Source organism: Gobio gobio (assembly GCF_949357685.1).
Source record: "Gobio gobio genome assembly, chromosome: 21".
Taxonomy (NCBI): Eukaryota; Metazoa; Chordata; class Actinopteri; order Cypriniformes; family Gobionidae; genus Gobio; species Gobio gobio.
The window spans coordinates 23,879,504-23,907,499 of NC_137117.1; the positions used below are offsets into that span (position 1 = coordinate 23,879,504).

At 37.8% G+C, this 27,996-nt stretch overlaps 1 protein-coding gene across 1 annotated transcript in view; it reads left to right on the top strand.

The window, feature by feature from the left end:
- The window catches only part of lrp1ab (low density lipoprotein receptor-related protein 1Ab), a 131,654-nt gene that overhangs the window by 66,089 nt on the left and 37,569 nt on the right, over positions 1-27,996 (top strand). The window contains exons 7-30 of the mRNA XM_079803350.1: positions 9,017-9,179; positions 9,974-10,196; positions 11,000-11,189; positions 11,381-11,524; positions 11,604-11,840; positions 11,962-12,142; positions 12,402-12,624; positions 13,182-13,371; positions 13,600-13,728; positions 13,842-13,982; positions 15,972-16,097; positions 16,218-16,334; positions 16,434-16,514; positions 16,602-16,769; positions 19,357-19,539; positions 20,731-20,928; positions 21,538-21,783; positions 21,930-22,127; positions 23,621-23,825; positions 23,924-24,088; positions 24,181-24,425; positions 24,632-24,763; positions 26,197-26,424; positions 27,437-27,611. Of these exons, the coding sequence (XP_079659476.1) occupies positions 9,017-9,179; positions 9,974-10,196; positions 11,000-11,189; positions 11,381-11,524; positions 11,604-11,840; positions 11,962-12,142; positions 12,402-12,624; positions 13,182-13,371; positions 13,600-13,728; positions 13,842-13,982; positions 15,972-16,097; positions 16,218-16,334; positions 16,434-16,514; positions 16,602-16,769; positions 19,357-19,539; positions 20,731-20,928; positions 21,538-21,783; positions 21,930-22,127; positions 23,621-23,825; positions 23,924-24,088; positions 24,181-24,425; positions 24,632-24,763; positions 26,197-26,424; positions 27,437-27,611 (4,288 nt within the window). The remainder of the gene's footprint in view (positions 1-9,016; positions 9,180-9,973; positions 10,197-10,999; positions 11,190-11,380; positions 11,525-11,603; positions 11,841-11,961; positions 12,143-12,401; positions 12,625-13,181; positions 13,372-13,599; positions 13,729-13,841; positions 13,983-15,971; positions 16,098-16,217; positions 16,335-16,433; positions 16,515-16,601; positions 16,770-19,356; positions 19,540-20,730; positions 20,929-21,537; positions 21,784-21,929; positions 22,128-23,620; positions 23,826-23,923; positions 24,089-24,180; positions 24,426-24,631; positions 24,764-26,196; positions 26,425-27,436; positions 27,612-27,996) is intronic.

Here is a 27,996-nt window from a genome sequence, read left to right on the forward strand (position 1 = left end):
ATCATCATGGCCTTCTAATCATCCCCTTATAATGATTGGCTTCATCGTATCTTCTCCACCAATAAGCTGGTGTGTGGTGGGCGTTCTGGCGTATTATGGCTGCCGTCGCATCATCCAGGTGGATGCTGCACATTGGTGGTGCTTGAGGAGATTTAATCCATATGTAAAGCGCTTTGTGTACCCAGAAAAGCACTATATAAATGTAACAAATTATTATTATTATTCATGCTCAAGAAAAAAATCTTGTTGTTATCAGTGTTGAAAACAGTTGTGCTATTCTTTGGTGAATAGAAAGTCCAAAAGAATAGCATTTATTAATTATGAAAAAGTCTGTCACTTTTTTGATAATTTTAATTGCTTAAAAGTATTAATGTCTTAAAAAGAATTTACTGACCCCAAATTTTTGAATGATATTGTACTTTCTTCGAACTGAGAAACTTTGAACAATGTACTAGTTGGTCTTTTCCATCCAATTACAATAAATGAAAACCAAAGCTTCCAAAAATAATAAAAAGATCCATGAAAGTATCACAAAAGTGGGCCATTTGACTCCTGTGCTATGTACCAAGTTGTTTGCTTGAGAAACAGACCAGTCGGATTAATAAATGAATCATTCAAACCGGTTTTATTACATGGATTAAGGGATTAATTGAAAAGATCTGACTCAGAAAAACATATTGTTTTGTAATCGGACATTGTTACTTCTCTCATTAACTGTAATGAACTCTAAAGGCCATGATATATTTAAGGCAAAGTTCTTTTTTTGTTATTCGAAATTTGAAATGTATGACCATCGATATACCGTTAGCAAACATCCTGACGCCGCCCACACTACTGAGAGAGAAAATATGTAAATATGTGCTGTGCGCATTCCCTTCACAACAAAATAAACGCACAACAAAAATGACAGCAGTGAGTAAACAGCAGGTAAGAAAGCATGTGATCATGGCGATGTGGATACGTTTGCACTAGCTCTTCAATTCAGTACTTCAGTAAAGTCACGTCATGTTTATTTATATAGCACGTTATACAAAAGATCGCTTTAAAGCCAGCAGCTTTACAGTATTAAGCATGAAAAACAGTATCGGTGTCTCTTTCAATAGGAATTACAACTTCAATTTGTACTATAAAGCCGCAATGGACTGAACAAAAGAAGATTTGCACGTCAAAGAAGGCGGAGTCTCAGAACCACACCTATCTATTACAGCATCTTTCTGGACCAATGGTAGTTGGATGGTGTTGTTTACTAGTCAAAGCAAACCTTTACAGAAAGTTTGCTTTGGCAAGCTGTTTTGAACTCCCGAAATGAACACAAAACACACTTTTGCTTTTTCACACCAGTTAGATTTTCAGTAATATTTAAATTTCACTTAAATGCCATTATAATGTATATTTTAAATTGTCTTAAAATATTACAATTTTAGTTACAATTCTGGTCTGTTCCTTGCACAGAACTATCGAATGACTTGACATATAGTGCATAAGTCATATTGGACCACTTTTATGATACTTTTTATGGTGCTATTTTGTTATTTTGGAGTATTTTTCAGAAATTTGGCTGTCCATTGACAAAGAAGTCGCAAGGTTTTGGTACAACATGAATTAATAATAATAATTTTGAGGCGAACTATTCCTTTAGGGTGTGTTCACACTTGGCACGTTTGGTTTGATTAAAACAAATTAGTGCAATTGCTCTGTTAGTGCAGTTCATTTGAATAAGTGTGAACGCTTCCATCCTAACCCTGGAGCGTTTTTACTTCTCTGCACATATTATAAGCTCTCCGTGAGATCGCAGCATTTTATTTTGTATCTTTACGTTTGGTGTTAAAATGACAGTGTGAGCACTAAGCGTACCCTTAATGTTACATGTCATTGGTCCCATTTTCCGTCTGCAGTGACAGAGAAAGCACTGTCTGTGTCAGTATTTATTACTTTTGATACAGCTTGCTTAGTCTATGATTAGCTTTAGTGTTTGTCTGGGAAACATATAATTTAGGATGTCAAGGATACACTGTTTACTGGCCAAACCATTGCAGCAATTGCTACGACACCTTTCATAACATATAACATCAGCCGTTACTTAACTTGGACATTCCTGCCCTGTAGGGAGTTTCTGCATTATTAGGTCCATGTCTTATTTGCCACCTGGACTGGTTTTGTTCCTACTGTAGCTGTGTTCAGGCAAGATTAAACAACCTGCAGGTTTAATAGTTTAGAATGTGAAAAAAATATTTCTCTTGCATTTCCTTGCATGTTTCCACAGTTTTGACACACCAGTCTGCAGGGCTTTAATGAAGTCAACCACAAAGTGCGTCATGAACGCAAGTGTTGGGAAAAATAGGGCAGGGATGAACTATGCTTCTCCATATAACTTCCTTGTAACTGAATTGCATGCTGACATTGGACTAAATAACGCTGGCCTGCATTTTGCTACATGGCAAGTTGTCAGCACCCAGATACAATAACTTATTCATGTAGGCATGCATGCAAATATGCATGCGTAGGTATCTGGCATATATATATATATATATATATATATATATATATACATACATACATACATACATACATACATACATACATACATACATACATACATACATACATACATACATACATACATACATACATACATACATACATACATACATACATACATACATACATACATACATACATACATACATACATACATACATACATACATACATACATACATACATACATACATACATACATACATACATACATACATACATACATACATACATACATACATACATACATACATACATACATACATACATACATACATACATACATACATACATACATACATACATACATACATACATACATACATACATACATACATACATACATACATACATACATACATACATACATACATACATACATACATACATACATACATACATACATACATACATACATACATATATGTATATATGTATGTATGTATATATATATATATATATATATATATATATATATATGTGTATATATATATATATATATGTGTATATATATGTGTATATATATATATATATATGTGTATATATATATGTGTGTATATATATATATATATGTATATGTATATGTATATGTATATGTATATGTATATGTATATGTATATGTATATGTATATGTATATGTATATGTATATGTATATGTATATGTATATGTATATGTATATGTATATGTATATATATGTATGTGTTTGTGTTTAAATAAAAATAGCAAAATGTATTTTTTTTATTCTGCAGGACAACTTCCCAAAAGGATTTAATGTCACATATTACCTTCGTTTGTACAGAACTTGATTCAATTAAAGGTATAACCTTTAGACAATGACCCAAATGATTCACAGGATACTAAATACTGTGCTGATGTGCATGTTGTTGATAAGTGGTGGACGTTTCCTGTGATCGATGTGTCTTGAAAGCCAGGTCAGACTAAATATTGGCTGCTCTCTGATGAAGATGCTGCCAAGTGTGGTTGTGTGTGTACCAGCACAGAGGGATAATGGGTGCAGAGTCACAGAGGTCTGATATACAACACTTTCTTCTCTCTTTGTGTGTGTGTGTGTGTGTGAGAGTGTGAGAGATGTTGGAGTGCCAGGGAAAGCCATTTGCCAGCACACCAAGGAAGCAGTTTCACAGGAAGGGTGCGCAGGGTGGGACGACAATTTAGTGCACAGTAGTTTATTGTTGCTTGAAATAATCACGCCCTGTTTACACTTTAGGACTGATGTAGCTCACAGTTTCATGTATCCCTAAGTATGAAACTGGCATGTTACTTCACGTGCAGAGCACTTTTTGCATGATTTAAAGTATATTCCCATTAGAGGTTTAATCGCTAATAATAATAATTATTATTATTATAATAGCAACTTAACATTTACATAAATAAATATGAATTAAATGCATTTAAATGTTAATGAATTAAAATAGTAAATAGTATAGTATTTTTTATACTTTTATGAGTAATGATTTATAATAAATTATTTTAATTAATATCATTGTAAAATAAAATGTATTGCTATTACTATAGCAACATATGAAAATAAATGTTAATTTATATAAATAGTAAATAAAAAATATAAATATACAGAAAATATTATAAAGAAAAATACAATACAAATTTGTTTCAATACAAATCGGTTAAATTAATATAAATTTGTCAGATGATGAATAATCCATTATTATAATTATTAGTAATATTATCAACAACGGAACCTTATAAGGTGGCTTGGCTTCCTATGTAGACAGTAAGGCAGCTCCCCAGGTTTTAGAACAGAGTTTCAGTGTCTCAGAGTAGTCTTAGAGGAAGTCTTGACCCTGTGCATTGCTGTCCCTCTGATTTCAGACCTATCTGCATGCTGGACAGACAAGAGGAAACCTTGAGTCACAATTATGACGCATTTCTGACTTTGACTTACAGAACTGTGGTACAGGTACTGGGCTACAGCTGAAACGTCAGAGTGAATCAGACATCTCGCCTACACGTCCTCTCTTGGTGTAGTTGTGAAATACCAAGAGTGTTTTTGAGACCTGGTTTGGTCCGTTTGTGTAATCAAGCAACATGGACCCTGTCTACGTCTCTCATCCAGTCCAAACTTCAGTTGTCCAGGAGAGCACACAGTTGCGTACACATTAATTAAAAGGATAATTTATTAAAAAATTAAAATACTATCATTATTGACTATCAACATGACCTGCATGTTGGATCAAGCCTGTATGATTTTTTTCTCTCTGTAGAACCGATAAATTAATATAAAGAAAAGTATATAAAGAGATTAGATTTATTTACTTTTACATTTAATTCATATTAACTAACATATAAGTTGATACAATAATATAGCAACTTAACATATGTAAATAAACATTAAATATCTAAATTTAAAATAAACTTTTTTAATTATTATTTATATACTAATAATTATTATAATAATAATATCAGTCTACACATTAATGATTTAGTACAAATGTCATATTAATGAACAAATCTCGTTCATAAACCAGTGGTTACCAATGTTTGTATAACTAATACGGATACTAAACAGTGATCATTTGCATACAGTCTTAAAGATACAATAGCAAAAGCAATGTTCAAAAGAATATCCAATGTAGTTCCATTAAACAGACATAAGCTCTCAGAATGGTTTGTCACCGTCCTTTGACATTGATCCCTAATGTCCCTGTTCTTCTTCACTGTAGGTTTAATGCAGTGAGCACCTACGCCACCAATTATGTTGCTTCCCAGGCCTTTTACAAAACCAGCCACCAAACTTCCTCAAAGAGGTCATAAATCAGAGCAACCTTGTTCAATTACGCCGTGTCCAGAGGCCCTACGCCACCAGGGCTGAGATAATTATATGTTATCAAACTTCTGATCTCCCTCTAACTGGACCTATAAATCAACAGCCTCTGCTCTTCAGTGTGAATAGGACAACTGTTGTTACAGCCACATCCCTAATGACTCTGTGTGGCCATTTTGGAGGAGAAATGGAAGGACAGTGGATGGATGAGTCTTTTTAATGAGCACATATGCAGCAGATAGTCCTGTGATGCAGAAGGTTTATTTGATGCTGGGAGGATCGTACTATAATGGCCACGCTGCATTGACTTGTATAACCCAGTTTTATACAGGGGGTAGTGATTTATAACTTGCATGCTGGGCAGATGAGCACTCCAGATGTGCCCTGTGACCACTCTTCCCTATAAAAAGCTTTAAAACAGACCAGGACGCACACACCAACTCATCTTCAGTGTGTTTGGAGGGGTGGTGGGCGACTGGGCGTCCCCACTGTGGCTGATGAACCTGGATAGTGCATATCAGTTCTCTCTTAGTCATGCTTGAGGGTGTCACAACACGTCATCGGCACAAGACGTCCTTGAAACTGGTTGTGTAATAGCTGTCCTGCAGTTTTAAGAATGGCCCACATCTTGTCCAGATGTGTCTGAGCTCTAGAGTCTGCCTGTGTCTTCATTCATTCATAAAGCTTTGCCATCACAGGAATAAATACACATTTTAAAACATAAAACAGCTGTTTAAAATTTTAATATTTCACAATAGTACTGTTATTTTTAATCAAATAAATGAGACTTCTTTCAAAAACATAAAAAAAATAAAAAAACTTTTGAATGTTAGTGTAAACTATTCAGTTTGTATATAGTATAACAGTATATACTAGTGTATAGTATAGTTTAACAGTTTTTTTCTAGTGATATTAGACATTATATGAATGTTTTTAAAGGCCAATGTCATTATCTTAGAGAGCAGGTTGACTGATATAAAGCCGATATACGGTATCACACAGTTTAATTATAAATAGTGACACTTTTTTTTTCATATTGATTCAATTTCAAATTATTTGAATTATATTTGTAAAATAACCTGTAAAATACGTAACAAAATGGATATAGTACAGCATAGTTTGAAGTCAAGGATTTAAAGTTTTTTGCTCATGCGTGTCCAGTGTCCGCAGAACTGTCTGCATCCCGTTCCCGCTGGCATTCACGGTGCTGTCAAAATAAAAGCACCAAAGATGTCAATATATAAAAGTCCCCCTTCTGAGACTTATCAGGCAAACAGAAAAACAGCCGCTCAGCCGATGGCAATAGTTAAAATAAAATAAAAAAAAAGTAAAAAAAAATAATAATACATTTTATTACATGTACAGTTCTTACAGCCTCTTTTTTCTTTATTTATGTAATAGCTCTTAACCAGACACCTGCATTGTCTGTTATGATGTTATGTTATGCATTATTTAAGCAACCACCATAAAATGGTCATTATTATCCAGTTATTTGATGCATCAGTGTTTTATATTCCATACGTCTGAGAACTTTTGTAACCATTGCTTTGTTGAAAGAGTCTTCCATTCATAAGAATCCCAACAGCGTGTCCCGGGCCTCAAAGACACTCACTGCTTTGTTCTCCTCACCCTTCTTAAATCTCTTCTGTTTCTGTCACTGATATAGTTAAGCTTCACTTTACTGGTAACCATGTCTTATCTACCACAGTCACTCTTGATATGTTTCTATATCAGTATCCACTTAGAGTAATGCCGATCATGAGAAATTAGAAACCTAAGCAATCTTTACTTTACCTTCTCTTTCTTTTCCTTGCCTTACTTTCAAAATAACTTGCGGCATTTGCCATCATTTCTCAACAAGTTCCAGTTATTAACCGTTTGTTGTACCTTTCCCCTGTACTTTTGTTTAGCTTTCTGATTGGTTACAGATGTTCCTAGCACATATTGTTTTCTACTTTTCCTCTGGAGGATGAGTGGGTGAAGAAAGATGAGTAACTAGGTTTGATTGAGCAGATTTGTACTGGAGGAGAGTGTCAAGTGCCCTCTGGAATAACGTGTCTTTTACAGTTTTGCGCAACAGGTTCTGTGGATGTTTGTTTTGCAGGCTGAGGGTTGAGGGGGGAAGGTTTAGTTTGGCCTGGAGGTAGTTCCGCATTTCCCGGTAAGGCTGCTGTTTACTGGACTTTGTAGAAAAGTGTGAGAACAGTTTGTGTCTGGTTTGCACAAGTTCGCCATACTGGGTTGCACAACAAGGACATGTCCTATGCCTGAGGATCATTTGTGGATGCCTGCAAAAAAACAAAAAACAAATCCGTAACAGGAAGTACGGTTGCAGCTGTTGTAACGCCAAACATCATGGGAGGCACTGCAAACCGGCCCGCACAGCTGGAGCTCTAGACGGCACGCACAGAAAGAGTCTTATTGTCAGAGAAGAGAAAAAGAAACTCAATATTCACTGAATTACCATTTCAAACTCTTTTCCCAGAATTGAGGATAACTGTACGGCCAAGTCCAACCTTCCTGTGCAGGGAAAGGTGCAGTCATGGTGAACGGGTGTCTGCGTCAGGTTTTAAAACTTAAGGTTTAGTAAAAACACTTTAGCATGGAATCTCACCTCACCTCGTGAGATTTTCATCATAGTCTTTTTTTAAAGTTTCTGCTATCAGGTTGTTGTTTTCTTTGCTTGCTGTTTTTTATTTTCTGTAGTGTGTCTCTGAGTGAATAATTGTCTTGTGACAGCGAGTCAGAGTTGGGCTGGTATGTACACACACATATGCATACGCCGAGACGTGTATAAAAACCCCACTGGGCCGAAAACATAAAACACAAGCAGAACGAGTTTCTGCGAAATTCATTCATACAGCAATAAGTTTGATTTTACATCAGAATGGATTAACAATACATCAGATACATTTATTCTGCTTGTATTTAGTGAGGGGGGCCCATTATAATTTTTAAAAGACACTGTTTTATTCATACATACTTTTTTTTTTTTTTATTCTGAAGCTTTTTTGAAAGAAGTTGCCAGCCAGCACCAGCATTTTTGATAATTTTCACAAAAATGTCATGGCCCCCAGAATATTGTGTGGTATGAATATCTGAAGATGCAATATATCAAAAGAAAAATAAATCCAAATGCATTCTTTTTTTCAATCAACACTTGAATGTGGGTAATTTTCATAAAAGCAACATTTTAAGCAAAACACCCCCAAAAACTTCACAGTCCTATACAACTTCCTGGATTGACATTTCATTCAGTAACATTAGGCAGTTTTGATTTATATGCTGTTTATTATTGATGATCATGTTATTTTACATGCAAAACCAGTCGTAAGTCGCACGGGTATATTTGTGGCAATAGCCAACGATACATTGTATGGTTCCAAATTATCGATTTTTTTTTTATCGATCGGTCAGACTATTGTCCAGGTTTATTGGTACTCCTCTTATTGTAGCCTAATAATGGGACTGTATTTCAAGCCAGCTGCACTAATTGTAGCTCTTCTAAAGTTACATAGCTTCTTGTTTTGAGTTTCCTGTTATCCAGTCCTACATGTTTTGCTTCGCAGGATCTTTCTGTGAAGACTGACTAAAAATAAAACAAACACTGAAACACTTCTCCCTCTATTCCACCTCACTCTCTCTTCTTGTCTTGCTTCTCTCTCACAAACTCAGATGTGGAGCAGATGGCCATTGACTGGCTGACAGGAAACATCTACTTTGTGGATGATGTGGACGACCGCATATTTGTGTGCAGTAAAGACGGCTTCACCTGTGTCATCCTACTGGACCTGGAGCTCTATAATCCTAAAGGAATCGCACTGGACCCTGCCATGGGGTGACAACCTAAGACCATTACTTAATCCTTGTCTGGACCAACAATGTCACTGTCACTTTTGGTTCTCTGCTGACATATGTCTGAATCTTACATTTTTGCTTGTGACTAACCTACTGATCATGGCATGTTTCTGCACCATACCACAGTATCAGTTCCTACAAAGGTCCATGATGATTTTTTCCTCATGAGGATAGCAAATTCGCTTCCTCATCTTTTATGTAGTTTTGATGATATAATAAAATACATTTTTATGCATCTCCCAAAGCCTTTTCAACTCAAAAACAAAAAAAATGGACAAAAACAACAACAGAAATTTAAAAATAAAGGGGGAAAAGATGCATTTTATTTTTATTTTTAATATCAGTTAAAAATATTTTTTCCCCCTAAATTCTTAATACTATAAATAAAAATAAAAAAATCAATTAAAACATGCATAAATGCAAAAAATAAAAAATAAAAATAAATAATTGGAAAGTGCTAAAAGTTGTAAAGTGTTAACATGTTTTATGTGACTTATGTTTTTAATTATTTATTAACTATTAAATATTATTAAATCAATTATTGGGTCTGGACAGGATGAATCTAAATGGAATTATCATGAATAAAGTAAAAAACAAACGTAAAGAATGAATAAAGTAAAAGTCACAAACTCTTAAACTGTTTAAATAAGAGATCCTTTTGATTTGATTAATTTATATTTTTGTCATGCTTTTGTCACAGTTTATGCATACTTAGTTTTACAGTTGTTTGCGGTGTATCATAAAGTTTTCCTTTTCTGTCCTTTCTTCTTCCAGGAAAGTGTTCTTCACAGACTATGGCCAGATTCCGAAGGTGGAACGCTGCGATATGGATGGCCAAAACCGCACCAAACTTGTAGACAGTAAAATAGTCTTCCCTCATGGCATCACTCTGGACCTGGTGAGCAAGCTGGTTTACTGGGCCGACGCTTACCTGGATTACATTGAGGTGGTGGACTATGAAGGCAAGAACCGGCACACCATCATTCAGGGTTTATTGGTACGTGTGAAGTGTCACGTTCATGTGCTTTTGTGGAGAACAAACATGTGCATGCATCTCATGTGTGATGACGTTAATGGAAGTGACATCCTGAGTTTCTGGAACTGAGAACATCACATGATCAGCAGGACTGAAAGATCAGCATTAGCTCATCTAAAACCTGCTGCAGCAGTGCAAACAGAGCGTTGTGCAAGTGCACAGTGTCACTCTTTTTTTGATGTCTTTTTTAATAGATTTCCGTCCTTTAGTTAACATTCACTGTACGATGTTACTTTCATTTATTAGTATTCACATAGTGTTTTGTTTTTTATTTATTCAAAGAACTCAAAAATGAAAATTATCCCATAATTGACTCACCCTCAAGCCATCCTAGGTGTATATGACTTTCTTCTTTCAGCCAAACACAATTTGAGTTGTATTAAAAAAAATATCCTGCCTCTTCCAAGCTTTATAATGAAAGTGTATAGTAACTGAGATTTTGGAGCTCAAAAAAGTGCATCCATCCTTCATAAAAGTAATCCATATGGCTCCAGGATTCACTCCCATTATATGGCTTGGAAGAGCCAGGATACTTTTTATATAACTCTGATGACTTAGAAACAGACGAAACAAGCTTTAAAATAAGCTAAAATTATTAAAAAGAACAACTGATTTGTTTCCCTTTGTATAACCAGGATTCCAACAGTCTTGGACAACTAGGATATGTGCTTTCTAGACTTGGATAAATCATGTAAATTATACAAGTCTTAAATCTCCAAGGGCATTTTTTTTAATGAATATACATGTTGTGTTTGTTTTGGCAGATTGAACATCTCTATGGTCTAACAGTGTTTGAAAACTATCTGTATGCCACCAACTCTGACAATGCCAACATGCAGCCCAAAACCAGTGTGATCAGAGTCAACCGATTCAACAGCTCTGACTTCCAGGTGGTGACACGCGTGGATAAAGGCGGTGCCCTCCACGTTTACCACCAGAGACGTCAGCCTGCAGGTATGACTGTGGGATTTTGTTTTACATTTCAAAAAGTTTCTAAGGGTTCAGCAAGTGCATTTTAACTGGCAACATCATTTTACTCTTCTGGAAGAGGTACATTTTTCAATGTCTGACTCAATGCACTATTAATGGTGGTTTCCCCACTGGTTCCTTATGTGAAAATTATGCTTTTGTGTCTGTCCTTACAGTTCGCAGTCATGCCTGTGCTCCGGATCCGTTTGGGAAGCCAGGGGGATGCTCTGATATCTGCCTGCTGGGTAACAGTCACAAGAGCCGAACCTGCCGCTGCCGCTCCGGCTTCAGCCTTGGCAGTGACGGAAAGTCCTGCAAGAGTGAGTAAAACTCAACCAAGCTTGCTCAAACCATATATGCGTATACATGAATGTATTGATTTTCTCTATTTTTCCTCAGAACCAGAGCATGAGCTCTTCCTGGTGTACGGTAAAGGCCGGCCTGGTGTCATCCGCGGTATGGACATGCATGCTAGGGTGTATGACGAGCACATCATTCCCATTGAGAACCTGAATAATCCAAGAGCACTGGACTTCCACGCTGAGACCGAATTCATTTATTTTGCTGATGCCACCAGCTACATCATCGGCCGCCAGAAGATTGATGGCACTGAGAGAGACATCATAGTGAAGGATGGTGAGTGCAGAATGATGCTGGGATGGTTATTGTTGGAGTGACATTGAAGTTGTTTGAATTAGATGAACTACTCCTCCATGTATCAGTTTATTTTTCATCCCATTTATTTTGTCTCACACAGGTATTCACACAGTAGAGGGTATTGCTGTGGACTGGATGGGGCAAAACCTATATTGGACTGATGATGGACCCAAAAAGACCATCAGTGTGGCCAAATTGGAGAAAGCCTCTCAGACACGCAAAACTCTTATTGAGGGCAAGATGACCCATCCCAGAGCCATAGTAGTAGACCCTTCTCATGGGTATATACATTATTTTATCTTGACTACACTTTCAAGAGCCATAAAAAGAAAAGCAATCACTGGCAAATCATCTACTATAATGTGTTGAATTAGTGTTGTTTTTTACACTGACAATTCTGTATGGCATGCAAACCTACCAAAGCTATCAAACCAGATGTAAAAACTGTGCCGCACCACTTCCGACATGCAGATAAGCCAGTAAGAGTTGCATCTACAGCTTTGAATGTATAAATCCATATCGTCCTGTTTATGTTTGCAGAATGATGTATTGGAGTGACTGGGAGGAGGAGCCTAAAGAGACCAATCGTGGCAGTATAAAGAAGGCCTGGATGGACGGCTCAAATGCTGGCATCCTACTTACATCTAAAACTGTGCTCTGGCCCAATGGCCTCAGCCTGGACATCCAGAAGGGCATTCTGTACTGGGTGGATGCATACTACGACCGCATCGAGATGGTGCTACTCAACACCACAGAACGCAGGGTGAGGAAGCGAAAAACAAAGGTGTATTTGCACTTGCACTTTGGACGGGTACAAACAAGGGAACTCGTGTAAGCATCTTAAGGCCCTGATATACTTCAAGTGAAATCGAAGAGCGAACTGATGTGATGTAATTTTTGTTCAAATTCGTTTCCAGGGTTCAAAACTGTTTACCAAAGCAAACTTTCCAGAAAAGTTTACTTCGGCTGGTAATCGGCTTACACTGTTGTTCATGTGTTCAACTGTAAAGCTGCTTGTTTTATAGGGGTCCTATAATGCGTGAATTAAAACGTATTCGAGTGGACCCTGTAAACAAAATTATGAAACTGTAAATGAGGATAATAGGACCCCTTTAAAGCAATATATTGTATAAAGTACCATCTAAATAAACGTGATGTGACTTGACTTGACTGTAGTGCCAAATTGCAGAGCTCGCAAATATGTTCTTCCCAGAAGGACTTTATTGCACCATATTTATCAGCTGTAATTTTGATGTCTTATTCCTATATCTTAACCTATGTTGTATTAGTCATAAGAAGCGTACTTTTCTCTTCATCCAGACGGTATATGAAGGACAGGAGCTAAATCATCCCTTTGGCCTGTGCCATTATAAGAACTTTCTGTTCTGGAATGAGTACCGCGGTGGAGGAATCTACAAGCTGGACCAGAACACCAAGAAGGCCACGTTGCTACGCAATGAACGACCACCAATCTACGAGATTCGCACCTACGACGCACAACAACAGCAAAGTACCGAACACCCTAAGCTTTTCTTGCAAAATTAGTCATATATCAGTCATATGCAAAGCATGAGCTGACAGATCAAACAAAGTCTTAATTATGTTTTGTGTGTCAACATGTCTCAACAGCCACGTTATTTATACAATGTTAGCGGTTACAAACTAATGAGATCAGAGTTTCAGGGATTGTATTGTGCATTTTATTGAGATCTGCTAAGGATGTTTTTGTTGTTTGTAGTCACAGGCTCCAATGTGTGCCGTGCCAATAATGGTGGCTGCAGCAGTCTGTGTCTGCTGACGCCCACGGGACGCTCCTGCGCCTGTGCCGACGACCAGATACTAGACGCTGACAACAAGACCTGTAAAGGTGGGTATGCTGGGCTTTAAGTGGCCTGACGGATAAAAGTTACTACAAATAACCTGAAATGATTCAAAATGGCCTGCTTGAGATTTTGAGATTACTATTTTTTTTCTCGCCAGCAAACCCTTCCTACGTACCTCCTCCTCAGTGCCAGCCTGGAGAATTTGCCTGCAAGAATAACCGCTGTATTCAAGACCGCTGGAAGTGTGACGGGGACAATGACTGCCTGGACAACAGCGATGAGGCCCCCGAGTTGTGCCGTTAGTGTCCTTTTGTCTCAGATACACACTGTTCAACTACTGACACACTGTTGTTCAAAAGTTTTTTCTAAAAGAAGTCTCTTATGCTAGCCAAGGCTACACTTATTTGATCAAAAATAAAGTAATACAGTTATATTGTGAGCTGTTATTACAATTTAAAATAACGGTTTGCTATTGTAATATATTTTAAAATGTAATTTATTCCTGTAATCGCAAAGTTGAATTCTCATCATTACTCCAGTCTTCAGTGTCACATGATCCTTCAGAAATCATTCTAATATGCTGATTTGCTGCTCAAGATACATTTCTTGTTATTAATGTTAAAAACAGTTGTGCTGCCTATTGTTTTTGTGGAAACGAGTGCATCTTTTAAAGGGGTGGTAAAACACATTCTTTCGAACGCTTGATTGTGTTTGTGGGGTGCACTGTAACATGTGTTCATGCTTCGTTTTTAAAAAATGTCATTATTTTTCATATATTTTACCTTTATTCTACACTGCTCTGTCCCTCCTTGTAAAAACGGTCTGATGGTTTCCGGGTTCTATGAAGCCGGTCCCTCAAAAATACGCAATGGGCTCAGATTGGTTAGCTGGCCCAGTGTGTTGTGATTCGCTAACCTCCTAGTGCACGTTTGTCCGAAACGTCACGCCCCTTACCTTTACCGGTAGACTGTGCTTTGGTAGTATTAGAAACAATGGCATCAATAAAACCATACCAATTTGAGCCCGAATCAGACCCAGACAATTTTAGTGAAGATGATCGAGCAGAACCTGTTCAACCTGTTCAGTCCTCAAGAGTAAAGACTGCGGATCTATAGTGATCGCTACTGAATGGCACTGTTACTTTTGTATTTTTCAAACGATTATTGCCAAATATCTGTCACAAGAACTTTTAACCCAAAACGAACGCTAAACATTGGCTTTACTATAGTAGCCAAATCAAACCCAGAACCATGTTTAGCATGCCTGTAGATAAACAATACATAAAAGCTCTAATCAAAGAATAATTTACACTAATGCCAAGTTCGCTGTTGAGATTTAAAAAAAAAGTTTGTAACATTAGGTGTTTGTCGGATAATGTTAAGTATGAATGAGCGCTGTCATCTGTGTACTTCCTTGCTACAACGTACAATTAAAAATACGAACTATTACAGGAAAACACATTGACGAAAAATAAATCATACTTACAGGTTGTTGGCCCGTAAACAGCTTCTGTTTTTAAATCCGTCTTTCAGGACAAGCCGTTGTGCGAATCCTGCATTGAACTCGCGAAGGTTGTGGAAGCTTTCCTCCGTGAAATGTGCAGCGGGAGCCATGTGCGCCCGTTGTTCATTCACACTGGCAGTGTTTGTCTTGCGCAGCTGAACCGCGGCTCGTGTATTGCAAACACAGACGAATATTGTCCATTATGTCACATTTTCCGGTCTTCTCCTCCGACCCCTGTCTGTCTCGTGCTTTGATTTATGATGGGCAGCATACCTATATCTGCTGCAAATGCGACCTGTTCCCCTCTGTCTCATACACACATGCATATAACATGTTGTATGTTAAACGCACTGCAACGCACCCCCGTCTCTAGGAAGGATGAACAAAGTGGACCTGCAATCCGGATGAAAATAACAGCGTGTCGTTGGCATTGCGGCAACAACACTCCAGCCTACCAACTATACCACAACAACGGAGCTGCAGGGAAGCAGCGATTCAAAATGGCCATATTTAATATTCTCGGAGGAGGGGTTTATGTAAATATTGGGGCTGGTGATATCAGCAACCCTGGAGGAATGTGTGTAGTCGCCTACTGGCCGTTTGCTGTAGTCCTTAGAAATTGATTTCTTCAAAAGCAGATATCTCCCTTTGCTTTAAACTTTGAACGTTGTAACTTTGCAGATGTTGTTTATGCTCAAACAGCAACATTACACACTAGCTAAAGTTAGAAAAGTGAAATCGTGGTTTACCACCCCTTTAAATTGTCCTATTTGTCCTGTTTCAGACCAGCACACCTGTCCCGCAGACCGATTTAAGTGCCAGAATAACCGCTGTATCCCACTGCGCTGGCTTTGTGATGGAGACAATGACTGTGGGAATGATGAAGATGAATCTAACAGCACCTGCTTGGGTATTGTGAACTCATTCATTGCATGTTAATATGATTTTTAAGCATTTAAACGAAATGTTGTGGTGTACAGCAGCCTTTTATGTGCTTTGTGAATTAATCAGGTTTTATTTTCTCTCCCAGCACGCACTTGTCCTTCTAATCAGTACCCATGTGCCAGTGGCCGTTGTATCCCTGTCTCCTGGACATGTGATCTGGATGATGATTGTGGAGATCGTTCGGATGAACCAGCATCTTGTGGTATCTACATCTGAGCCTCTTTTCTTTTTGTCAGCACGCCGTACTAACACTTTAAGAATGATAACCTTTTTCTTTATATCCTCTTGTATTTCTCTCTAGCATATCCTACCTGTTTCCCACTCACTCAGTTCACCTGTGCCAATGGACGTTGCATCAATGTCAACTGGCGTTGTGATAATGGTGAGTTTCTAATGCCATCCACAAAATTGCAAGTGTCATACATTGGTCACCCAGTCCAATAATCACATTAATGTGTGTGTGTCTCAGATAACGATTGCGGGGATAACAGTGATGAAGCTGGCTGCAGTCACTCTTGCTCCAGTGTGCAGTTTAAATGCAACAGCGGCCGCTGTATTCCAGAGTACTGGACCTGCGATGGAGACAACGACTGTGGAGATTACAGCGATGAGACTCATGCTAATTGTACCAATCAGGGTGAGTTTGGACAAGTATCATTTTGTTAAAGTCGTCTAATTCCAAACATATAGTTTTATTCAGCTTTTGGGAACCAGAATCTGATCCTAAACTTTCTCATACCTACTGCATCTTATTTATTTATTTAGTTTCATTTGAGATATTTTACAATTTTATAAATAGTGTAAAATAGTGTAATTTATCAAATTTATAAATATTTTAAAATAATTATACAAATAAACAAACTGATTATATTTTGCAACAATAAACACAATTGCTTATTTAATTGTTTTATTTTATTTTATAAAAAAGGGTTTACTTTTGATCTTTTTTAATCTGGGTAAAATAAAATACCCAAATTGCCATAACAGGGCTTCAAAATTGTAAACTCTGTTGAAAATAATGGAACAAAATTGTTCATATGTTTAGTTTCCTGAGGTGGTTGATCAATATTTTCTAAAGATAAAGCACTTTCTTTAACTGATCATTTGTTTAAAAGAATATATAATATTTAAAAGAATATTTTTTGGTTTCCACATGCCAAAAAAGTCCGGTTTGTGAAATCGCGATTTACTCCAGTTAATGAAGACCTTAGCTGCATTAGTTATTGTGGTTTCTCTCTTCACACTTCAGAAGGCGCACACCACTAAAATAGCTTCAGAGAATAAACTGACAGTTTACATGATACAAACAGGGAAAGCTGACGTGTGTGTGTGTGTGTGTGTGTGTGTGTGTGTGTGTGTGTGTGTCAGTGTGTGTGTGTGTGTGTGTGTGTGTGTCAGTGTGTGTGTGTGAGTGTGTGAGTGTGTGTGTGAGTGTGTGAGTGTGTGAGTGTGAGTGTGAGTGTGAGTGTGAGTGTGTGAGTGTGTGAGTGTGAGTGTGTGAGTGTGTGAGTGTGAGTGTGTGAGTGTGAGTGTGTGAGTGTGAGTGTGTGAGAGTGTGTGTGAGAGTGTGTGTGAGAGTGTGTGAGAGTGTGTGAGAGTGTGTGTGAGAGTGTGTGTGAGAGTGTGTGAGAGTGTGTGAGAGTGTGTGAGAGTGTGTGAGAGTGTGTGTGAGAGTGTGAGAGTGTGAGAGTGTGAGAGTGTGAGAGTGTGAGTGTGTATGTATGTAGAGATATGTATGTATATGTGTCAGGTAATTTTTTTTTCTTTCCCTGTTTGTATCATGTAAACTGTCAGTTTATTCTCTGAAGCTATTTTAGTGGTGTGCGCCTTCTGAAGTGTGAAGAGAGAAACCACAATAACTAATGCAGCTAAGGTCTTCATTAACTGGAGTAAATCGCAATTTCACAAACCAGACTTTGGGTGAAACGTGTAAACCAAAAAATCTTGAAGAATGTCTGAGAGGAGTGCAGGGAGTCCCTCTGGAGAGCAGTGTTAATGACTGCTCTGAGAGCTGCTGTCTTGTGGGATTACTTAAGCACAGATGTGCCAGGATGCTTGACGCATGAGCCGCTGGAGTATCCGAGCACGTGCATTTTTGTACTTCTCTATCCCTCTTCACATGTTCCATTCATGCGTCTTCATAGCTGTTAATTGGTCAATGTTTGGCTGGGCCCTTAATGGAACAGGAATAGAGGGTAAGGTTCTGTTTTCGGGGTCTCTGTCCTTCACTTCTCTAATCCCCATGGATTCCTGATGCTTAATAGACTCAAAGAATCAATGCAGCAGAACCAAGCCAGAGGCCTAATGAGAGGACAGGGCCTTATGGGAGCCTGGCAGTGTGTTTGTGCCTGTGTAAGAATGTAGAACAGTAAGGGGGCATGCTAGGGAGTTATGGAGGAGGGTTGTGTTTGAGTTTGCTACATTTTAGAGTAGGGATGTTAAAGTAATGGTACTTCAGTATATTAAGTCAATGCAAAAATAGGAAATAAAATGTAGTACTTTTTTCTGCAATATTGTAAAACTTAATTCAACTTAATATTCAGGTTAATATTTATGTTAACATAAAAAAATAGAGCATTGTGTTAATTAACATGTTCATTTTTGCTGAAAGTATTTACAAATTATACTTTATTTTTGAATTTGTAAAAAATTTAAATCTAATTTATAAAAAAATGCCATTATTTAATTTAAAATTTTCAAAAAATTATATTTATACATTTATAACTTTTTAAACAGAAGAGAGAGAGAGAGAGAGAGTGAGTGTGTGTATCAGCGAGTGAGTGAGTGTCAGTGAGTGAGTGAGTGAGTGAGTGTTTGTGTGAGCAGTATGATGTCATTCGGGTCAGTTCACCCCAGCAGATCCCTGTTCTAGGACACACTTCTCTCTGTTTACAGACAAGGTCTGGTTTTCCGCTTCCCTCTCTCCAGACTCTGCCAGACGCTAACCTTTGTCATGAGGGAAAGCCTTTATGCCCGATGCCTAATGATGGCCGTCACTGTGCCAGCCCTGGACCGCTGTTCATGAGAAAGTTTGCTTTGGTTCAGAGTTTATTGTGGTTGTGCCTCACGCTGGTTAAAGTATTCATCCGTGGGAACAGATTTTTTGACGTCAGGAAGCCAAGCTCTCATTACGTCAAATAATAGTATCTGTATCCGTGCCTTTGTATGCATATTCTCATGGCTGCATTGTAATTGCATGTCCATTTTTCTGTCTTTCTCTGTAGCCACGCGGCCTCCCGGCGGTTGCCACACGGATGAGTTCCAGTGCAGAATGGACGGCCTGTGTATTCCCATGCGTTGGCGCTGCGATGGAGACACGGACTGCATGGACCTCAGTGACGAGAAGAACTGTGAGGGCGTCACGCATATGTGTGACCCTGCCGTCAAGTTCGCCTGCAAGGACTCCGGTTAGTACAGGCTTGGCCATTCTGAATGTATAATACATGTAAGAGAGCTGATTGAGTCATGATAAATCAAAACAGCACTCCTTAAAGACCCAAAATCAAAAGTTTTGTCACTTTAGTATACCTGTGTTAGCTTGAACACCATCTATATGCTAGTGTACCCCTACGAATTTGCATTTAGCAGATTGCACATTTACAGTTTTCTCTTATAGGAAATAAACCAGAATTACACATCTTGCACTCAGAATCAAATACCCATTTTTGTCCAATAAAATTAGACTGCCATTCCCCTTAAGTTATAAATACCTGACTAGCAATATTGCCATTGTTGGGCAAAGTTACTTTTAATAGTTATGCGTTACAATATTGCTTTACTCCCTAAAAAAACAAACAAGCAAGCCCAGCCCAAATTATAAAAAGTAATGCAAAGTAAAGTAACGCATTAATTTCCATAAAAAGTAACTAGTTGTGTTACTTTTTATGGAAATTAATGCGTTACTTTACTTTGCATTACTTTTTATAATTTGGGCTGGGCTTGCTTGTTTGTTTTTTAATAACAAAAAACAAAAGTTATATTATTGGCAAATGTAAAGGCCCTTTCACTCCAAAAGTGAAATGAATAAGCCTCAGGCTGAACACAAATGCAAATTCATACCTGGACGCAGGAGAAGAAAGTCCAACACTCTTAGCCATAAAAACAACAACAAAAAAGAACCACAAATGTGATGTTTATCTAAAGTCATTTTTGCTTATTGATGTGGTTGAATTAGATCTTTGAAGGTCAGCAGCAAAGGCATTGGTTAATAAAGTGAGATTAAATACATAAAGTATATTTGCGTTATTTAACGTTCAAGTTTGCATTTCACTGTTTTTATTAATTTTGAGGAATGAATAAAATCTAAATCTGAAAACAAAGTAAATTGAGTTACTTATTTGAAAAATTTACAGATATTTTGTTGTAAATTTTAAGGTAATGGGTTACTTTACTCGTTACTTGGGAAAAAAGTAATTTGATTACATAACTGTAATCTGTAATGATTGTAATGTTTTACCCCCAACACTGAATATTGCTATGCTGAGAATATAGTTTGTGATGTAATTTATTTTATAAAAAAAAAAAAGCTAAATAAAAGCATTTTTGCAAATGATCTCTGACTTTTAGGTTTCTTGTTGTATTTCTTTGTGTGTTTTTAGCTCGCTGTATCAGTAAAGCCTGGGTGTGCGACAGGGACAGCGATTGCGAGGATAACTCCGATGAAGAGAACTGCGAGGCTCTTGAGTGCAAGCTCTCCCACCATGTTTGTGCCAGCAATGACTCCATCTGCCTACCTCCTGAGAAACTGTGCGACGGCAAGGACGACTGCCCTGATGGCTCGGACGAGAAGCTTTGCAGTAATGCTCATGCACACTAACACACATGCACTCATGTTAAAGGGATAGTTCTCCCAAAAATGAAAGTGTTGTCAATTTTAGCTCAACCTCATGTCATTTTAAACTTGTTCCTGTGGAACACAGAACAATTTTGAAAGAGATGAATACTTTTGCTCAGCAAGGATGCATTAATGTTCAAAAGTGATATTTGATGTTACAAAAGATTTCTATAGTTTCTACAGATTTCTATGGTGACAATCCATAGCGATCACAGGCTGTCAAATTCCAAAAAGCACCATAAAAGTTGTCCATATGACTTGTTCGCTATATTCCATATCATATAGCTCCAAAAGAATAACTTGACAGCGAGTGGATCCACTGATTAAACTGGTTATACAGAATTTTTTTGCATGAATTATTCCTTTAAATCTTTCTCAGTTTGCACAGAGCACGCCAGTTATACTTGTGTTTCCAATTAGCATATAACACAGAAATTTCAGGATTTCAACTGAAATAAGCACATTCTCTCCAACTCATTGTTTATTTTTTGACAGACTTGCAGCTAGTTACTCACAAACACCCTTCCAATCCCACCAACTTCTTTCTCTTTCTCATCTGTATTTGTTCTAGATCTTTGCACGATGGATAATGGAGGCTGCAGCCACAACTGTACCATCTCTCCTGGTGAGGGCATCCTGTGCTCCTGCCCAACTGGCATGGAGCTGGGTACCGACAACAAGACCTGCCAGATTCAGAATTTCTGCGCCAAGCATCTCAAGTGCAGCCAGCGCTGTGTGCAGGAGAAGGCCACTGTTAAGTGTGCCTGCTACGAAGGCTGGGCACTTGGGCCAGACGGCGAAACCTGCAAGAGCACTGGTGAGCACTCCACAGGATGAAAATGACAAGTTATATAAGAAAATATATATATATATATGAGAGAGAGAGGGGCATTTTAGTAGTCACAGTCATTTTATATAACATGTTTTTGCTGGATATTCAACTGGATATTCCATGTTCTTCAGATCCATTTAAGCCCTTCATCATCTTCTCCAACCGGCATGAGATCCGTCGGATTGATTTGTACAAGGGTGAGTTCAGCGTGCTGGTGCCTGGCCTGCGTAACACCATTGCCCTGGACTTTCACCTCAACCAGAGCGCCCTCTACTGGACCGATGTGGTGGAAGACAAGATCTATCGGGGAAAGCTGTCGGAAAACGGAGGTAAATTAATGTGCTAGAAATATATTAGAGGAGTGGTTGTTCATAAGTAAATGTTTATTGTTGTTAAGAACTTACTATTTATTCCTAGTTAAATACAGCTTATTATATATGTAACATTTATATATTTAGTGTGTGTGTGTGTGTATGTATGTATATATATATATATATATATATATATATATATGTATATGTATATGTGTATATATATATGTATATATATATATGTATATGTATATGTGTATGTATATGTGTGTATATATATATATATACTGTATTATACCAGTATGTGTGTGTGTATACACAAACATTTATTTTTAGTTAAATTTAGAACTTTATTAGTTAATGGCTTTAAGGACAAGGGAACTTCAATCGCATTCTCTTGTTTTAGAGACTTGTTTAAATTTCTGAGTTGACTTTGTTGTCTTGCTGTGTTTTCCCACATTGTTCTGTTCTTTTCAGCATACTAAGTTAGTCCGTAATTATTACAACTATTCTCGGTTCACAAAACCACAGCGCCTGCGTGTGATCGTAGCACAGGAATTTGGACGCCTCTGTCTTTACCCATTTGACTCATTCCTACATTGCGTGACTGTAAAAGTAAAGTGTCGGAAGCACCATGTTGCTTTTAAACACGCGGGCACACACCTCCTCCGTCTGAACAGCTTTTTCCAGCGATAGGATACACTGTCCAAGTTTTGGATCCCTGCTGTCATTTTTGACAGAGTAAAAATATGACCACTGTGGCTGCCAGCTCTGAAACAAAGTAACAAAGTGTTGTTTTTCAACCCCCATCGGAGAGGCTGAGCTGTCTCCAGCCCAACAGAGAGCCGTTTTAGACCTTTAATTACTGCTCTGTATGAAAGTCTCTCTCACAGATCAGAGAACGGCTTGCCTTGATTGGGATTGTTTTCTCTTCCACATGGCTGATCTCAGAGTGGGGGGATATTTATTGCAGCGTTGACTTATGTGTCTTTCAGGCTGGAAGCAATCAAACGATTTCTCAGCCAATATACAGTCTGAGACCATTGGCAAATGCTTATACTACTTTTTTCTTTTTTTTTTACTATTTTGATACAAATCTTTTGTTATAAAATGTATTATGCATAACTATTTGAGTGAGAAGTTGAACTGTGAAATTCAAATTAATTTCAGAATGTCTTTCAGATTTGTCTCCCTTTTGCTTACAACTGCACTCAAGCTGCATGAATTTTGTGTAAAACATGATTGTGATTTATCGAAAGAGTATCTTACTGTAAGTCACATGACCATTGTCACATTTTCTTATTTGATTAGTGACCTAGAAATAGTGCAGAATCTTAATTCTGCACAGTAATTTTTCCATTCAGAGGTTATTTCATATTATTAAAATGATTAACAATGTCTGTTCCACAATTTCTTTTTCACTTTTCTTTTTGTCATCTTCTCTTGGTTAGTTTTTCAACATCCTGAACGTTTTATTTCTAGGTTTAATTCTCCATGCCTTTGTGTTTCAGCTCTCACTAGTTTTGAGGTGGTGATCCAGTATGGTTTGGCCACTCCAGAGGGTCTGGCTGTGGACTGGATCGCTGGGAACATCTACTGGGTGGAAAGTAACCTGGATCAGATCGAGGTGGCCAAGCTGGATGGTACCATGCGTACAACGCTGCTTGCCGGAGAGGTGGAGCATCCACGTGCGATTGCGCTTGATCCAAGAGATGGGTAAAACACGTTATACTTTGACAGTGCTGTTATTTTTCAGTGATCTGAATGGCAGAATTAGGTTGTACACGTAATGTCTCTCTTTTTTTCCTCCCCAGTATTCTGTTCTGGACAGACTGGGATGCCAGCTCCCCCAGGATAGAGGCTGCGTCTATGAGTGGGGAGGGCCGTCGCACCATTCACAAAGAGACTGGGAATGGTGGCTGGCCCAATGGTCTCACTGTGGACTACCTAGAGCGCCGTATTCTGTGGATTGATGCCAGGTATGCACACACTATTGGCACTTAAAGCGAAGTAACACAAAGTATCCGCAGGTAGTCTCCTTGATCTTCTAAAAATAAAAATGTACTTTTAGATCCGATGCCATATACTCTGCGGCTTATGACGGTTCCGGCCTGATCGAGGTGCTCCGGGGTCATGAACACTTGTCACACCCCTTCGCTGTTACCATGTATGGAGGAGATGTCTACTGGACGGACTGGCGGACCAACACTCTGGCTAAGGCCAACAAATGGACGGGACACAATGTGACAGTCGTCCAGAGAACAAACACTCAGCCGTTTGACCTTCAAGTGTTTCATCCATCTAGACAACCTCAGGGTGAGAACCAGCATGATTAAAAAAAAAAAAAAAAGTTCAGGAAAAACTCTTCACTTGAGTGTTTCGTGTTGCTTTTGTAAGTTGCAAGTGACAACAACAAAATGACTCAAACTTAAACAAAAAATAAAATAATAAAAGCTATTCAAAATAAGTATACTATAATAGCATATAAAAACAACTAAAATCAACATTTTCTACCTTTGCAGCTCCAAACCCTTGTGCGGCGAATGATGGGAAGGGGCCATGTTCTCACTTGTGCCTCATCAACTACAACCAAACCTTCTCCTGTGCCTGTCCACACCTCATGAAGCTCAAGGCAGACAAACACACATGCTACGGTAGGCTCCTCTTCTCTTAGCCCTTAGATCTAATCAAATCTCATGTTTTACTTGCTATCAAGTTCTGAATGGAATACTTTTTTTTACTAGTTACTGAATACTGCACAATATATTACATTATACATGACCTTGGCATTGCAGGTGACATGCTTTATTGTTTGAGCTACAGGAACAATATAATTAATTTACCTTGTACTATAGATAAAAAAAAAGTTGGTATTCCACAATAAACATTTAAAACAGAAGACAGTCACCTCGCTACATTTTATCTATCAAATGTATTAACTATAGTTGTTTGATTTGCTACTGATATTATTTCCATTTTAATCCATCAGACTTGAAATGAATGCATTGTGTTGTGTGATACAGTAGTCAATGGAGTATTCTAGTGTAGGTCACACAGGTATTCTACACACAAACATGTCCTGCAGTAATAGTAATAGTAAGCTATTTGGAACATAGCCTAAAACTCGTTCTAATTTGAGTGAGCTGTAAGCAAAATTGCAACATCCCAAACCTCCTTATCGTGTTAGCATCTAGCGAACTTCATTAGCTTTTCATTATTATTTTTACTTTTAGGTTCATGCATTTAAATCGCTCAAAAAGCTGTGACTATGGGTTCTGAGCTTTATTCGCTCCAAAGGCTAACACAGAACAAAAGAAAATCATGCTTTGGCCTACTATTTTCAGCAATTTGTATACACTCAGGAAAAAGATGGTATAAAACTGTCACTGGGACGGTAGTACATTTTCAAAAGGTTCTAATACGTACCATTACGGTGCTAATATGCACTCTTAGGACGTACTTAGGATGTACAGGGTACCGCCCCAGTAACAGCTTTTGTACCTTTTTTTTCTGAGAGTGTGTAAATTGCGAAACAGCATGAGACCTTTCTTTTAGATTCCATTCACGTTGGCGCTAGATCCTCAGTGTTAGATTTTTTCAGGGCTGGCTCTGAGTATGTCAGTAGTTTTGTGTGGGCTGTAAATCTCGTTTAACAGTCAAGAAAACAATAGTACACCCTGTCGCCCAGATGCACGTTCAGTGTTTAATATTCAGCAGAGCAGCTTCCATAATGGCTCTATGGAGAGCAGAGTGGTTGGAGTAAAAGACCTGTAGGTTCAGTGATGAATGAACACTGACATTAGATAGTGGCAAACACAGGAGTAGGAGCCGCTCTCTCTGTTCAGGCTAATCGGCATGGCGAGTGCACATCAGTATTTTAGACAAAACTGTAGTCTTTGCTTCTACTGTATATTTTTACAGTTTTACATTTTATATATATATATATATATATGTGTGTGTGTGTGTGTATATATATATAGTGTGTGTGTATATATGTATATATGTATATGTACTGTATATTTTTATAACTTTTGCATATATATAATATAATATATATCTAGTGACATTGACACTTCTGATTTTTCAGAGAACCGTCAGTTCCTGTTGTACGCCCGTCAGATTGAAATCAGAGGGGTGGACATTGATAATCCCTATTACAACTACATCATCTCTTTCACTGTGCCCGACATTGACAATGTTACAGTGGTGGATTATGATGCTCTGGAGCACCGCATCTACTGGTCTGATGTCCGCACTCAAACAATCAAAAGAGCCTTCATTAATGGGACTGGTGTTGAGACGGTTGTGTCAGCTGGTGAGATAATAGTTTGAGCTTCAAGGTCTATTATTCTAAGTATGGCCCCAAAAGTATTTGAACACATGGACAACTGGACAAATTTCTATAGAAAGCAAAATATCAAACTGGCAGACATCTTCAAACAAATAATTCTATAAAAGAGATCTAAACTTTATTTTTTTCCCAACTTTTCCAATTACTTTAACCATCTGATCTCATGGTCATTTTTAGTGGATGTATCCCTCAGAAGTCAGTTTCCCTCAAATTCACCATAACAACTATGTTCTTTGTCTTCATTTTGAATAGGATGCCTATTTTATCTTTTATAATCGAATTAAAACGATAATCAGCGATTTATAACCTACTGAATGTTTTTGTGTACTGTATATACACTAATGCCAAAGTATTTATTAAGTATTTATGCCAAACTTTTGAACAACAAAGGCAAAGTTCGTCCATTATTTACTCACCCTAAAGTTGTTTTAAACCTGTATGAGTTTGTTTCTTCTGTTGAACACAAAAGAAGGTAATTAGAAGAATATGGGCAATCAAATAGTATATACTATGCAAGTCAACTGTTTGGTTACCCACATTCTTCAAAATATATTATTTTGTATTCAACAGAACAAAGAAATTCACAGGTTTAAAACAACTTGACGGTGAGTAAATGATGACAAATTGTTTAATTTTTGAGTGAACTATCCCTTTAAATAGATTAAACATGACAGTAAAAACATTTATAATGTTACGAAAGATTTCGATTTAAAATAAATGCTATTATTTTGATCTTGGTGAGCATAAGATGCTTCTTTCAAAAATCTTTCTTTAAAGAAAATGCCACATTTTGATATCAATGACTTGCATAAACATTAAATGTCCTAAAGTGTCCACATACCTTTTGGAGAAAAGTAAGCAAGACAAATACACAATTATTTTTGCTATTTTGCTCAGTTTTGCAACCTGTGTGATCAGTTGCCAATTCTAATCATGTTCAAATTGTCATCCTTTTCCCCCTCTTTTTCTTTGCTAGACCTCCCTAATGCCCAGGGTCTAGCTGTAGACTGGGTGTCCAGAAACCTCTTCTGGACCAGCTATGATACGAATAAGAAGCAGATCAATGTTGCACGGCTGGATGGGTCGTTTAAGAATGCTGTAATCCATGGACTGGACAAGCCTCACTCTTTGGTGCTGCATCCTATCCTGGGGTAAGTACAAGTATGCACACCAGCACAATTGCCAGTGTAGGCTTAGCATTTGAGTTTTACTGTCATTTTAGTCTCTTTCAGTTTGTTAAGTAGGCCACATTTTGAGAGGAGCAGATGCTGTGCCAGTATGCTTCTGGCAGAGATTTTAAAGGCTGTTGATGAGAAATGTAGACGTTGCTCATTAGTGTGAGCTATAAGTCAGACAATATGACTGCCCTCATGTTGCACTTCTCAATCTGTTGCTGTGTGGCTAATGTGAACCAGATGTGCTCGTTGCAGTGCCAGTGTGCAAGTTTCCAATAAAAATAGTGAGCTTGTCCATGCAGACAATATAAGTCTCTCAACTGTTTTTTCATTTGTTTGGTATGTTTTTCCCTCTACAATA